This window comes from Haliotis cracherodii, unplaced genomic scaffold, assembly GCF_022045235.1.
Source record: "Haliotis cracherodii isolate W230 unplaced genomic scaffold, xgHalCrac1.p SCAF_2, whole genome shotgun sequence".
NCBI lineage: Eukaryota > Metazoa > Mollusca > Gastropoda > Lepetellida > Haliotidae > Haliotis > Haliotis cracherodii.
In genome coordinates this window covers 35415822-35431905 of record NW_027266275.1, presented here as the reverse complement: position 1 = coordinate 35431905, position 16084 = coordinate 35415822, and the positions used below count along the sequence as shown (strand labels likewise).

Genomic DNA, 16084 nt, shown 5'->3' with positions numbered 1-16084 from the left:
ATACTCCTTGCATATGTATTTCAGGATTCTAATTATTTGATAAAAATTTAATTGGTATGTTCTGATGATGCTCATTAATGCTTCACTATCAACTATTTAATACCTTGTACGTGGATGGTTTAAGTCGGTAATGAGTTTTTCCAAAGTCGGGGTATAATTGCACATGTCTCGAACTGCCTCAGTACATGCAGCCAAGTGCAGGGGTTGATGGACCCCAGTGCAGTAAAACTGCATGAAGCAGATAGCTATCTGGTGCCCGATGAAGTCAGTGTACTAGTTTGTGATCAGGTTCATTACCTTGTAATTCAGCCTAATGGTTCAAGAGGAAGTGTAATGGGTACTGTCATTGAAATATATTGAAGGCTGACAATATAAAAGTACATGTATTCCAGTTGGAAACGGAATGCAGTACATCTTGATTGCAAGATTGCACTCAGCAATATTCCAGCTCTATGATGGCAGTCTGTAGACAATCAAGTCAAACCAGGGATTGATATTATGAGCAAAGATCCATGCTGTCGGGGTATGATGACACGAAAGTCACTCTTACTACAAGCATTGGTTGCTGGGGACCAATCTTAACTTGAAATCCACTCAGCGGTATTATGAAATTGTGTTCAGACCACTAATGTTTGTTTTTGTGTTTTACAGAAATTTTGCTTTAAGATTGTTTGAACATGTTGAATAGGGCAGAAGTAAAAGTGAATTTGTGCATTTGAATGATGTGATTGTTTTTCAAACAAGTTAATATTTTTTTGTAGATAGTTGATGAAGCAAGGTAAAATAAATGTATGGGTATTGTACTATCTTTGTAGTAACCAATATTCACTGGTGTTTGTGTATTGGGTGTTGCAGTAGACAGACACCGTGTACTGAGCTTTTGAAAAGTCATAACAAGGACGTGTTTGGATATATTTAATAAGATTTCTGATCCATGAAAATTAACAGGGAAATAGAATTAACATAGAAGTGAATTTCCAACCTTGAATTATGTCATTTAGTGAATTACTACAATGAATTATCTGATCGAGTGAATTACCTCAATGAATTATCTCAGTAGAATAACCTGTTTGAGTGAATGATCTCAATGAATGAATTACACTCCGGCACAGCATTGACTTAGCATAACACCACTGCCACAGGCTAATTTGCATATCATGTGACTGGACTTTTATCTTGTTTGTAAACAAGCACCCCTTTTCAGAGATCAGAATAGAATGGACTAATGCAAGTATTTGGCAGGGCTTTACATATTGTTTGCATAATTATACAAATATACTACTACAACTGCGACAGTGAGTTGCATGACAATACATATTTACACATCAAAGTGACCGTATCGCTAGCTCTCCGTTGGGCTTCAATGACAATGTACAACCAATGTAAACATAGGATAACTACGCAAATGGAAATAGTTTTTCACGATTTAGCATATTTTCTCAATGAAAGTAAACCATTCTATGACATGTTTATCTAGATATGTAGATGTGTCAAAAATGAAACAGATGAAAAACATATGCAATATCTTGAATGGACTGTGTAAGATGTGACAAATTGTCACATGGAGCTGGTGGCAGCGTTACTATGCTGGTCGCATTGAACTCTGGGTAGGAGATTGGGGCAGTTGGTGTGAAATAGACCAATTTCAGAGGAGAAAAGGATGTGTATTGATTTTAACTGAGAAAATTTGCTTCATGACATGTTGGTAAATGTTACCATGATTTATGTCTTCCAAATGGTTTCATCCATCCCTCTGTGCTTCGTTTCAGGTTGGCCTGGTGTTCTTGCTGAGCATAGCATCTCTCATCATATACTTCATCGATGCTTCGTAAGTATGAGCCTCCATTATCCACTTCCTCGGTTATCCAGTGTGTCTTATCTCCATTCTCTTATGACTTATACCGTGATCCATTTGCCACACATTGCTAAAATTAGCTGTCCAATCAAAAATTACTGTTCTTTCCTGATTGAAACAAGCAGTGACACACCAGCACCGACTTACCTGCTTTGGGTGCCATCTCAAACACAACTGGGAACATCTTGTTTAAGGACATCCTTCCACGACTTAATACTCTGGAAAACATCTTTTCCAACTAAAAGTTCTTAAGGATTAAATATATGTCAGGCGCTGCTCATATGAGGTTGCGATTTTGAATGTTGATCTATGCCGAACTCGCATTCAGCAGATATTTTGAATAGTCGTTGATTTCAAGCTTATGAGCGAGATCATTTCTGAGCTTGGTTAATGATAAGGGACATAGAGTTACTGACGTTACTGACCAAAATTATGTTATGGTGCACATGAATCCAGGTTGCATATCATGATAAAGGTATGAATACAGCATTTTTGAATTTTGTTTGTTTGTTTGTTTGTTTGTTGTTTGTCAGGTCTAAGTGTTGTTACACACGTGAGCATGTTGTTTTGTACATAACTAAGCAAAGTGAAGTGTATATACCACATCTACATCTACATCTACATCTACATCTACATCTAATGTACTGGACATTTTCAGTACATGGTCGGGCACATCTACCCGAGGCAAGGGAGTTAACTACTAAAGAAGCCAAACTAGGCTGGAAATTCATGGCTTGATCGTAGCGCCATCAGTTGCTTTTACAAGTTATGTTCCTATTACGAGTTATGTCACTTCGTATTTGCTTCTGTAAAAGGCAACTATGCTTGTAGAAGAGTCGATAAATGGGATCGGGTGGTCAGGCTCCCTGACTTGGTTGATGCATGTCATCGTATCCAATTGGAGGGATGGATGCTCATGATGTCATTCACTGGATTGTCGGGTCCAGACTTGATCATTTACATACTGCTGTCATATAGCTGGACTATTGCTAATTGAGGTGTTAAACAACAAACAAGCAAACAAAATGGCTGTGCCCTCTCAAGATTATCTGATGGATAATCAAGATCTACATTGTAATAAAATGGGTCTTGAACATGATTATGAACATGAAACATTTTTGACGACACACATGCTCTGCAAATCCTGCAATCGCCCGAAATCCGCATGGCCATGTCAATTGGAAGCCATCTTACATGAAGACTGTCACAAGTACTAGATTCACTCAATCAAACATGGTAGACAACAATTAAAGACAACAATGTCTGTCACATTGTTTATTGTGAGCTAAGTAATGTGTGCCAATGTTTCCAGCATGAACACTGAAGCATGACTATAAACTCAGTTGCCAGATGGTGTCCACCCACTTGGTCTAATTTTTTAGGGTCAGTTAATGCAGAGATCATATACAATATATGGTATCAGCCACATTTAGAACTGTTTTGCAACCAGTCAGGGAGCAGCACGCACTACCATTATATCATATAACATACCGGTATTATATACAGTGTAAGATATATATTACAAAATCAGGTGATTTACGAAGCTTTAGGGTTCTTAGAAACTCCAAGCTAGGTTTTAAATAAATATGTGCCTTTTAGTATTCTATAAGGGTTTGGGGATTTTTGTTCGAGATATTTTTTCAGTCAGACATATATTTCTCTGTTAGTAGCCAGACAATTTGCTTTTTCTTAAAACACATGATTTTTCAGTATGTCCAGTATATCAAGTGAACAAAGAAATAATCCCACTCTCCTTCATCCGGAATATGAAATGGGCAGCCCATGTACTATAATCACTGATGTCTTTCAAGTAAATACATAGTAAAATTGTCAGAAAGTGAATCATTCAAACACATGTGTATTATTCCTTATTAAGTGTTCATGCTTGTTTGCGTGACAATATGACGAAGAATTGAATTATGGGGGATTCAGCATCAGCTGGTATTTTGATGAAGTGCCGGCTTTAATATAGCGAACACACTGTACTATGTTACATGGTGTGAATGTAGATGGCAGCACCTGTTGTCTCACACCAAGTGGCGCCACCTGTCAGGGCTCATATTTCTGTACTCCACATATTTGCTCCCGATCTTATCCTCACTATAGTATAGCCATGCTGTTTTCATGAATATACTATATATCTCTCATGAGCATGATGAGTTAATCTGATGAAAATGGTTTTAAAAAAAAAAAAAATTCTCATTCAAATGAGTCTTTGACGTGACAATTAATTGGAATACACTTATATATTTTTTCCTATTTTCATTTTCAGGTCCATGATTTCCTCATGGAACCAAAAAAAGGTTCTCTCATTCGATTGAGTATTTGACATTACAATAAAAAAAAAAGACAATTTCATTGCAATTTCATTATGAGAGACATTCAGGGAAGAAGGATAATTTTCATTTCAGTTGTTGTTGTTTTTGTTATTCGCTTTAGTAGTAACGGAGCAGTTGGGTGGTCGTTGATTCCAATGACGTCACACATTGTGTGATGATGCCAAGGCATTCCTCTGTGAGAGGGTAAAAGCTCTCCAAAATGTGATAGACAGCATATGTTACCAGTCACCGTGATAACTATCTTGTGCATGGCACTTTCCGAGTTTGTGGTGAAACTTGTCACATCCCAGAATTGCTATATAAACCAGTCTGGATTAGCATGAGCAACGACCATTTGAAGCATGATGAACACAATTATCCAAGTCAGACATTAAAACATAAATTGTGACCACCTGTTCCTCATTAGATGGCTCTTACAAGCATGACAGGCTCAGTCTTTAACAAGGCTCTTATAGGCATGACAGGCTCAGTCGTCCAAGGCTCTTGCAGGCATGATAGGCTCGGTCGTCAAAGGCCTTTACAAGTGTCACAACCTCAGTTGTCCAAGGCTCTTACAGGCATGACAGGCTCGGTCATCAAAGACCTTTACAAGTGTCACAACCTCAGTTGTCCAAGCATGACAGGCTCAGTCGTCAAAGGCCCTTACAAGCATGACAGACTCAGTTGTCCAAGGTTCTTACAAGCATGACAGGCTCAGTCGTCAAAGGCTCTTAGAAGCATGACAGGCTCAGTTGTCCAAGGCTCTTACAAGTGTCACAACCTCAGATGTCCAAGGCTCTCACTAATATCACAGGCTCAGTCGTCAAAGGCTCTTACAAGCATGACTGGCTCAGTGGTCCAAGGCTCTTAAAAGTGTCACAGACTCAGTGGTCCAAGGCTCCAACCCATGTCCCACTGAACTACCTGTGATACAAGAATAAGCAATTGGAAACCCATCCTGCTTTGGAATCCCCAAAGGGATGTATTGTTGATAGAATGTTATTCTATAAATCTTGATTATTCAGGCAATACATTTCTTTGTTAAGATGAGAAATGATGGCCTTGAAATGTCTTCTGATTACCTTGAGGGTCTAGGTGACCCAGTCTTCTGGATACCTTAGGGGCACAGGTGGCCCAGTCTTCTGATTACCTTTGGGGCACAGGTGGCTCAGTCTTCTGATTACCTTAGGGGTACAGGTGGCCCAGTCTTCTGATTACATTAGGGGCACAGGTGGCCCAGTCTTCTGATTACATTAGGGGCACAGGTGGCTCAGTCTTCTGATTACCTTGGGGGCACAGGTGGCCCAGTCTTCTGATTACCTTGGGGGAACAGGTGGCTCAGTCTTCTGATTACCTTGGGGGAGCAGGTGGCCCAGTCTTCTGATTACCTTAGGGAACAGGTGACCCAGTCTTCTGATTACCTTGGGGGAACAGGTGCTTCAGTCTTCTGATTACCTTGGGGGCACAGGTGGCCCAGTCTTCTGATTACTTTGAGGGTCTGGTTGACCAAGTCTTTTGATTTCCTTGGGGTACAGGTGGCCCAGTCTTCTGATAACATTAGGGGCACAGGTGACCCAGTCTTCTGATTACCTTAGGGGCACAGGTGACCCAGTCTTCTGATTACCTTAGGGGCACAGGTGACCCAGTCTTCTGATTACCTTAGGGGAACAGGTGGCCCAGTCTTCTGATACCCTTGGGGGAACAGGTGGTTCAGTCTTCTGATTACCTTAGGTGCACAGGTGGCCCAGTCTTCTGATTACTTTGAGGGTCTGGTTGACCCAGTCTTCTGATTTCCTTGGGGTACAGGTGGCCAAGTCTCCTGATTACCTTAGGGGCACAGGTGGTTCAGTCTTCTGATTACCTTGGGGGCACAGGTGGCCCAGTCTTCTGATTACTTTGAGGGTCTGGTTGACCCAGTCTTCTGATTACCTTAGGGGCACAGGTGGCTCAGTCTTCTGATTTCCTTGGGGTACAGGTGACCCAGTCTTCTGATTACCTTAGGGGCACAGGTGACCCAGTCTTCTGATTACCTTAGGGGAACAGGTGGCCCAGTCTTCTGATACCCTTGGGGGAACAGGTGGTTCAGTCTTCTGATTACCTTAGGTGCACAGGTGGCCCAGTCTTCTGATTACTTTGAGGGTCTGGTTGACCCAGTCTTCTGATTTGCTTGGGGTACAGGTGGCCAAGTCTCCTGATTACCTTAGGGGCACAGGTGGTTCAGTCTTCTGATTACCTTGGGGGCACAGGTGGCCCAGTCTTCTGATTACTTTGAGGGTCTGGTTGACCCAGTCTTCTGATTACCTTGGGGGAACAGGTGACCCAGTCTTCTGATTTCCTTGGGGTACAGGTGACCCAGTCTTCTGATTACCTTAGGGGTACAGGTGGCCCAGTCTTCTGATTCCCTTGGGGGAACAGGTGGTTTAGTCTTCTGATACCCTTGGGGGAACAGGTGGTTCAGTCTTCTGATTACCCTAGGTGCACAGGTGGCCCAGTCTTCTGATTACTTTGAGGGTCTGGTTGACCCAGTCTTCTGATTTGCTTGGGGTACAGGTGGCCAAGTCTCCTGATTACCTTAGGGGCACAGGTGGTTCAGTCTTCTGATTACCTTGGGGGCACAGGTGGCCCAGTCTTCTGATTACTTTGAGGGTCTGGTTGACCCAGTCTTCTGATTACCTTGGGGGAACAGGTGACCCAGTCTTCTGATTTCCTTGGGGTACAGGTGACCAAGTCTCCTGATTACCTTAGGGGCACAGGTGGTTCAGTCTTCTGATTACCTTGGGGGCACAGGTGGCCCAGTCTTCTGATTACTTTGAGGGTCTGGTTGACCCAGTCTTCTGAATACCTTGGGGGCACAGGTGACCCAGTCTTCTGATTACCTTAGGGGTACAGGTTGCCCAGTCTTCTGATTCCCTTGGGGCAACAGGTGGTTCAGTCTTCTGATTACCTTGGGGGCACAGGTGGCCCAGTCTTCTGATTACTTTGAGGGTGTGGTTGACCCAGTCTTCTGATTTCCTTGGGGTACAGGTGGCCAAGTCTCCTGATTACCTTAGGGGCACAGGTGGCCCAGTCTTCTGATTACTTTGAGGGTCTGGTTGACCCAGTCTTCTGATTTCCTTGGGGTACAGTTGGCTAGTCTCTTGATTACCCTGGAACTTATGGATGGCCCAGACTACAGTGTACACGACTGCATGCTTTAGATGTGCCAGAATGCTATGAACCTGAGTTTTAATCCAGATATGTTTTGATTATGATTATTGGTTTGTCAGCACCATACCTGTTCTGGTGTGTTTCTCCAATGTGGTTAATGTTTAAGATATGTGTTACTATAGGCTTTCTTCTCACCTTAAGCTGACCTGTAATATGACTCACTCACTAACACTCTGCTTGCCTTGACAGATAAGTCAGTATGCACCAAGAAGATAAAATTACATTAAATTTTATATTTTTGTTCATTCATTTTGGTAAATTGTAATTCTGTTTGTTCTCAATGATATTCCACTGACACGTATTGACTTTCCAAATGAAACTTAATAATATATCATGACAAAATGTGCACATTAATCACCGCATGTTGTTGTAAATATCAATACATTTGTACTATAATGGTAATTGCTTGATCAATGGTGTAAAGGTGCTTTAGCACTGCAAGTAGAAGGCAGAAAAGGGCAGTCTTGCTTCAAAAATGCCCCAAATCCGGTTGTATGTCATTTTCCAGAAATCTGTGAGTGACAGATAAGCAAGTAGTCTACAAATTTGACAACATGTTGTGTAGCTCAAGATGTTCTTCTTTAGTGACTGGGGGACACGGGTGGCCCAGTCGTCTTATGCGCCGCGGTTCGCTGTGCAGAGTTGCGTCCCTTGGGCAAGCCAGAAACTTATGATTGTGGGTTCGAATCCCGGTTCGCCCCGATTAAGTTTCTAGGTTTATCAGCATCTTACCCGTGCTTGTGAGTTTCACCGAAGTGATAAACATCTGAGACCTGCATCTCTTCGGGCTTTCCTTCCACATTAAGCTGACACACCGCGATATAACTGGAAAACTGTTAAAAGCGGCTTTAAACCCAACTCACTCACTCACTCACTCTTTAGGGACTGACCATATGATTTTAATTTTTTTTATACCAAAACAATTGGTTCTACACAATTTCAACACTATTGATCTACATAGTTTATATACATATAGATCAATAGTGTTGAATATATATATATATATATAAACTGTGTAGATCAATAGTGTTGAAATTGTGTAGAAACAATTGAGTTGGTATAAATTTTTGTTTAAATCATATGGTCAGTCCCTAAAGAATGATTGAGTGAGTGAGTTTGGTTTAACGCCACATATATATATATATCAATCAACCTATTCTAATTGGTTAGCAAACATCCGTAAACCATAACATTAAATGGCCTGAGGATGCCCTAAAATTAAAATGACATCCATTTTAGCCTCAGAAGAATGCCAGGAACCCTTTTGTTACCACTGCATCCATAGTGAAGCAGGAGGTTGTTGCTATATTTTAACTCATGGCAGTTGTGTTGGTATACGGTCCATTCAACCATCTTTTTCATTCTAAATTGTAATGAGAACCCCCCAGCATTATTAGGCCTTGGGGAACAGTACATGTTGAGTATGGTGAACATCACAACTGGCAGTAATTAGGTCATAGACATTTATCATATTTATCTGTCTGAATTGGAATCAGGGATTTGTTTTTTGGACCTGTATGTATTCATCATTTCAACATATTGCCCCGGCTGTTGAGCTGTTGGGTAATGATGAAATAGCATTTGTTTGGAGATGATTGGATCATCAGAGCCAGGCTGGGAGAACCTATGATAATTTAGAAGATCCAGCAATGTTGCATGCTACATGCCATCATCATCTGTGTCATTGTATTGAAGACAAGTACAGGTGCATTTGCCAGACAGAGAGAGAGAGACACACACACGCACACACACACACACACACACACATACACACACACACACCATTATACAAGTGTTATAATCTGGAGGGGCACGGGTGGCTCAGTCATCTGAGGCGCTGTGATTCGCTGTGCATAGTTGCGTCCCTTGGACACGCCAGGAACCTATGATTGTGGGTTCGAATCCCGGTTCGCCCCGATTATATTTCTAAGTTTGTCAGCACCATACCCTTGCTCGTGGGTTTCATCGAAATGTTAAACGTCTGAGACCTGCATCACTTCAGGCTTTCCTCCCACATTAAGCTGAAACGCCGTGATATAACTGGAATACTGTTAAAAGCGGCATTAAACCCAACTCACTCACTCACTGCTATAATCTGGATTGTGACGTAAAACCCTATTTCCCCTCTCTACATTTGGTTCTGAGAAGACAATCTTTCATTTTTTAGAATTTGAGCCCAGAGGTATTGGACTGATGACATATAAATTTTCCAGAATCTTACATTTGTCAGCATAGCATTCATTTTATATGTACTCTGTTAAGTAGTATATCATCTGATGAGCAAAACTGCAAAAACATTTCTGGAATTGTTCAACAAATCCCAATTCAATTATCTAAGTTTATGTTTTCCATGCTAATTATTTTGGAAGAGCTTCAGCTGCTGGCTGCTCCTTTCAGCATGTTATCCCACTCAGCTGATTCTCTGCTGTCTACCCAGTCATGTTAAAACACAAGCACCACAGCTTACGCAAGAACTACACAATCTATGAGGTGATAAGTCAGAGGTCCTACTGTGATTATACACAAGTGTGCTGTTACGGAGGACGTGTGCTCCTTGACATGATTCCTGTGAGGGAGAATGTGTTAGGCGTTATGTTGGCTACAGCCTTGTTTTGACATGGTATTTGGTTTTACAGTAATTTTAACTTGAATTTTAGTCATACCTGGAGATGCCTCATTTATGTGACGTTGAATAGAAATAATCTGTTTCAGTTCTCTTTGAAAAAACATATCTTTGACATCCTGTCAGCATATTTGCTGTAAAGGGCTTAACTTTTAGTTGATTTACAAATAATAAACTCCAAAATGTTAAGGTGGGGGGGGGGGGTGGGGGGGTAAAAACATCAGATATTGTCATTGGTGTTGGTAGTCAGTGGTTTGTCACTTATTATAGTGGCAGCAGATTCCATTATCTTGGTTTACGCCAACAAATATTGGAAGCAAAAGAGAGCATCAGCTGTATGTTGATCAGGATTTCTGTTGCTAACTCTAAAAGTAGTTTGAGGAAGTGAGCATCTGAGACCTGCATCACTTTGGGCTCTCCTTCCACATTAAGCTGACACACCATGATATAACTGGAATACTGTTCAAAGTGGTTTTAATACCCAACTCACTTGAACGGTAAATCTAGGTAACATTACAATCAGATCCGGTGGTATGGACAGCTAAGTCATCTGGAGTTGTGCCCCTTAGGCATGCCAGAATCCAAAGATCATTAGTTCCAATTCAACATTTGCCCAGGTAACATTCCCTTGTTCATCAGAACCATATTCAGATTTGTGAGTTTCACCAATGTGGTAAATGGCTTCGCCCTGCATTGCTTTGGGCCTTCTACATAAAGCAGAATGCGCATGACATAACTGAAATATTGTTCAAGGCCAGGTCACTACAATAAGTTATATTTGTTTCTGTTCACCTAAACAGAACCACATAAACAGTATGGGTTTAACATCCACCAAGGCTGCAGTGATCATAGACACAAGTGACTCCTATACTATAGCATATCATCCACAGCTAAAGAGGAGGAAATATCAGTTGCAAGATAACTTTGTACTGCAGAGCCAAAGATCTTGAAGAAGCTTCTCATATTCTTAGTCTTCGACCATCAACTACATAGAACAAGTATCCTCATGCCACCTTCAGGTTTTGTCCTGGGCCACGTGGTTTTGATCCACGCCACTTCATAATAGTGATGGAGATTCGACACGGTTATACAGCACCCACCTGTGTTGATAAATAAAAGCAACAAAAAAAAAATCCATAATCATAGGAAATCTTTGCTTAAAGCAGAGTCCATCGTATGATTCTGACTATATGAAGAGAATGTCTTTATGAATTACCCTCAGATGGTGATGATACCAGGTGTTCGTGAAAGGTGGGCATATCCAGTCCACCCGTCAGGAATGCCCCACCCGTCCAACCTAGTGTTTGAGCCAGGAACGTATGATCTCCCTGTAGCCTGGTTTATTTGTGTCCAAGTTGAAGGTTCAGTGTATTCTCTAGGATTAGATGACTGGGAGCAGCTGTTCTTTTGGCAAGTAATGTCACGGTATCACAGTTCCTGCAGTACACTCCATTATTACCCATGGTGGGGGGAGCGGGGATGGGTCTGCCAATAGTCTGAGGCACTGCTTGTGCCTCTTTGGCTTGCCAGAAAATCATGGGTTTGACCAGATTTCCTTGATTGTTTCATGGTGTGTCAGCACCATACCCAAGCATGTGCGTATCACCAAGGTGGTACAAGTCTAAGACCTGCATCACTTCTGGCTTTTCCTCACACAATAAACTAAATTTCCAAAATCTTTGAAATCTTGTGGTGATGTCAGGCCAGAATAAGTCTCAAGTACCACATTCTTGTCATTTTGCCAACTAAAATCAGGATAATATAGTCCTGAGTCATGGTACCCCGTTATCATGATCGTATCAATATGTTTCAACGCACTGGTTTGTCTGGCCCAGACTTGATTATAAGTTTGTTTTACGAGATGCAAAATATCGTGTTACGTATTATAACAGATGCAAATTTTATGCACTGGAAGTTCCATAGAAAGCAAAAAATATTGTAGCTTTTACAATCATTTACTCCCTTAAATGTGCATGGTTGCTCCCTTAGAGTAATTATTGACCAAAAAAAACATGAATAGGAAATGTGCATGGTTGTTCCCTTAGGGTAATTATTAACCAAAAAACATGAATAGGAAATGTGCATGGTTGTTCCCTTAGGGTAATTATTAACCAAAAAACATGAATAGGAAATGTGCATGTTTGTTCCCTTAGGGTAATTATTGACAAAAAAACATGAATAGGAAATGTGCATGGTTGTTCCCTTAGGGTAATTATTAACCAAAAAGCAGGAATAGGAAATGTGCATAGTTGTTCCCATAGGGTAATTATTGACCAAAAAAACATGAATAGGAAATGTGCATGGTTGTTCCCTTAGGGTAATTATTGACAAAAAAACATGAATAGGAAACGTGCATGGTTGTTCCCTTAGGGTAATTATTAACCAAAAAGCAGGAATAGGAAATGTGCATGGTTGTTCCCTTAGGGTAATTATTAACCAAAAAGCAGGAATAGGAAATGTGCATGGTTGTTTCCTTAGGGTAATTATTAACCCAAAAACAGGAATAGGAAATGTGCATGGTTGTTCCCTTAGGGTAATTATTAACCAAAAAACAGGAATAGGAAATCAAAGATGGCTGTCAGTGTTTCCTTCCAAATGCCCATATTCTGCCTGTAGCTGAATATGTATGTCCATATTGTCTGTTTTATGCATGTCCAACATTTATAATTTCAGAGGGAATGAGAACGTGGAAACATGTCACCCATGGTCCACCAGTACAACACAGCAGGTCGACCTGGCCTTCAATGTCTTCTTCATGATATATTTCTTCATCAGGGTAAGTTGATGTCATTAGCACCGACACAGTCAAGTCAGATTTCCCTAAAGTGAATCACTGTGAGACACCATCAAGTGACCAAAGCTATCTACAACCTCCATCACTTCAGGCTTTCCTCATACATAAGACTGACCTGCCATGATATAACTAAAATTCTGTTTCATTCAAACATCACTAAACTCAACTCACACACCCACAACCTCCTCTTAAGTGTCATTTCAGCATTGGCAGCATGTATTACACCCCATGCAAACAAAGTCAAATGAAAAACTTAAGTAGAGCTGGTGGGCAGAATCAGCCTGCCGTTTTCTTAGTCCACATCCCTGAATAAGCTTCCCCTAACTGACACTGGTATAATGGTCTTTTGTGTTGTTCATAGTGTCCACTGAGCATTGGTCCAAGTCATCAGCTTGTACATCTGGGGATGAACGTTCTATTGAATTAAGGACTTATCTGAAAGAATCAGGACTAGATGTAGCCAAAGGGAGTAACAGGATGTCTAGAGATTAGTTGAATATCGTCATAAGTCTCTCAAACATCTGGAAAAGTAAGATATTGGTCTGTAAAGATAATACATGCTTTGATCCCTGTTGAGGTTTCATTTAATGCCACACTGAGAACATAGTACATTGAAGTCTGTGAGTGCCAGATTCCTGCAAGTCAGATGATCTAGGATACCAGTACCCTGTTAACCCTGGAATCTCATCAGACACCCGTTCCAGCTTAGGGATTCTCTTTGTGTGCCTGTTATTCTGTCACTTGTTGGAAGGGATAATTACGTCAGAGAGACACTGTCTTACGTAAACCGGAGACTGCATATCTTCCCACCATCTCTTTGTCTATGTTTTTCTCATGTCGGTTATTCCTTCCAGCTGGCTTCTGCGCTGCGGTATGTTTTCGTAGCAATATCTTCTCGCTTCATAACCTGTATGATTATGTATTGTGGTTTCTGGAGTACAGAGGGATCCATTAGGGTAACTCATGTTCCACTTCTTCCAGTGGTTTTATTTCCGTTGGAATCAAAACAACCAAAACACTACACTTTTAGCTCAGAGAGAAGCACATTTAGCTCAGAGAGAAGCACATTGCTATCAGTGCAGCAGCTGGTTGTGAAGATGGCTACCAGAGAGGGTGGAATCTGCATGGCTACCTGTGGTTGAACTCACTTTGTCTTCTCTCAGGAGACGGAGTATTTTAGTAATATCAATTTTCAGTAGAAACTTTATTGTTCTGAATAACCGGTAGCTGAATGCTTAACAACCCTTTAAAATAAGATTGGATTTTTGTTGTATGTTGTATTTATAGAGTTTTAACTCTTTTGGGGAGAGATAATATTATTGAAATATGTTTTTTTTTGGTGAAAAAATAGATTGAAAGTGTTTCTGTCATCTGTTCAAAAAAGATAAACAGGAAAAAGTATTCTATTTAGTTTTATGTCACCAAGCCACACTTGAGTTTTGTTGGGTGTGCTTGTTTGGATGGGATCAGAAGTACTTGCCCCATTGACCGCCTCTGTGGTTTAATGGATAGAGCATCTGCCCAGTGAGTGGAATGTCAGTGGTGTGATCCCTGGTGCGATCCCTGGCCACGTCACACACACACACACACACACACACACACACACACCACACCACACCACACCACACCACACACGCACGCACGCACGCACGCACGCACGCACACACACACACACACACACACACACACACTAGTGGTAAAGGTGAATATTTGTGACACTGTATGACTGGGTTTTGTTCCCTCATACTTTTGTTCCAATTCAGATACACCAGAATATTGTAAGAAAATGAGCCCCTAAAGAATACTGGGTTATGGGTCGCCAGTAATCTGTGCTGTCATAGGAGGTGGCTAAATAGATGAGGTACCCCGACTCAGTGACTTGTTGATTGTCTGTCATTGTATGCTGACATTTAGGGATGCTGCTCATAATATCAATCAGGATTGTCTGATTGACTTGGTTATTTAATAGCCACTGTCATATTGCTTGAATATTGCTGGCTGTGGCATTGAATAATGAACAAAGACGATAGCACAATGCCAAAACCTAAGTCACTCAGACTAACACTTAATCTCTGAAAATAAATAATTTTGATAGTCACGAACTACTCCATCTAGGAGCCCCAGTGAGATGGGAGATTAAGAACCTGTGGAAAATCTAGACTCGCTTCATTTAGTGCTTTGCATACAGTAAGGACTAGGATGGGGAGAAGCAAATATGTTTCAGGACTGTGACACAAACTATCATTCAGTTCCTGTTCACTCACTCTAGTTTCAGAGACTTGATTGATTTATTTGAGCGTCAAGGTATATAAACCTTCACGGAATCCTCACTGTGATGTACTGAATGAAACACCTGTCCCTTGACATGAATCAACAGAAACAACTAGAGCATCCATTCAACAGTTGAGTACACAATGCAAATAACTACGCTGTGCAAAAATGGTGTGAAAAACATATTATCTTTTCAGGCAGAATAAGAGATGAATTTCTAGTTCATCTGAAAACTAGAACTGGTTGGCATAACGAATAGTGAAATATAGGAATACTGGAACTAGTTCTGCTGCCAGCATGTTGACTGATCTATGTGGACTGGCGCCATTATGTACACCTAGTCATACCGTCTGTCCTCATCCACATTGTTGTGTTAGTAGTGCCATCAGTGGAACTCAGTGTTTTGGCATGGAGAGCTCATGATAATGATATGATGAGATTCCTCTCCTTCTCTTGCTGTGTGTTTGACAGAAACACAAATGACAGGACAAGCTTCTACAACATCCAGGCCAAAATTTACTGGCAACCTAGGTTCTGTCATTGTCCTCTCTTGCAGGGTATTTGGTCATCAATCTGTGGATCAAGGCTAACAGTCATTGTCCTCTCAGACAGGATATTTGGTTATTAGTCTGTGGGTCAGGGTATTTGGTCATTGTTCTGTGGGTCATGATATTTGGTCATCGTTCTGTGGGTCAAGACTTAAGGCATTGTCCTCTCAGACAGGGTATTTGGGCATCGTTATTTGGGTAAAAGTATTTGGTCATTGTTCTGTGGGTCAGGGCTTTTGGTCATTATTTTGAGGACGTAATTAAGCTTGCCTAAAATAAGGTCTATGATAGCAAATGGGAAAGAGTGCACAAGAATGATGAAAATAAAATTGAAGAAAACATGTGGCATCTCATTTACATGATGACAAATTAGGAATGACATCATCTTGGTCATGACGTCATGTGACAGTGGAATTGCACGACAGCAGATTACAGACTGCTGCAGTCCAACATATCCGTTACTCTTGG

General features: G+C 41.1%; 1 protein-coding gene across 18 annotated transcripts in view; it reads left to right on the top strand.

Annotated features, from left to right (window-relative positions):
• Positions 1 to 16084, top strand: part of LOC139468031 (calcium-activated potassium channel slowpoke-like) — a 140944-nt gene that overhangs the window by 38835 nt on the left and 86025 nt on the right. For all 18 annotated transcript variants that reach the window (XM_071249714.1, XM_071249703.1, XM_071249708.1 and 15 more), the window contains exons 3-4: positions 1770 to 1828; positions 12677 to 12779. In XM_071249714.1, coding sequence (XP_071105815.1) covers positions 1770 to 1828; positions 12677 to 12779 — 162 coding nt within the window. The remainder of the gene's footprint in view (positions 1 to 1769; positions 1829 to 12676; positions 12780 to 16084) is intronic.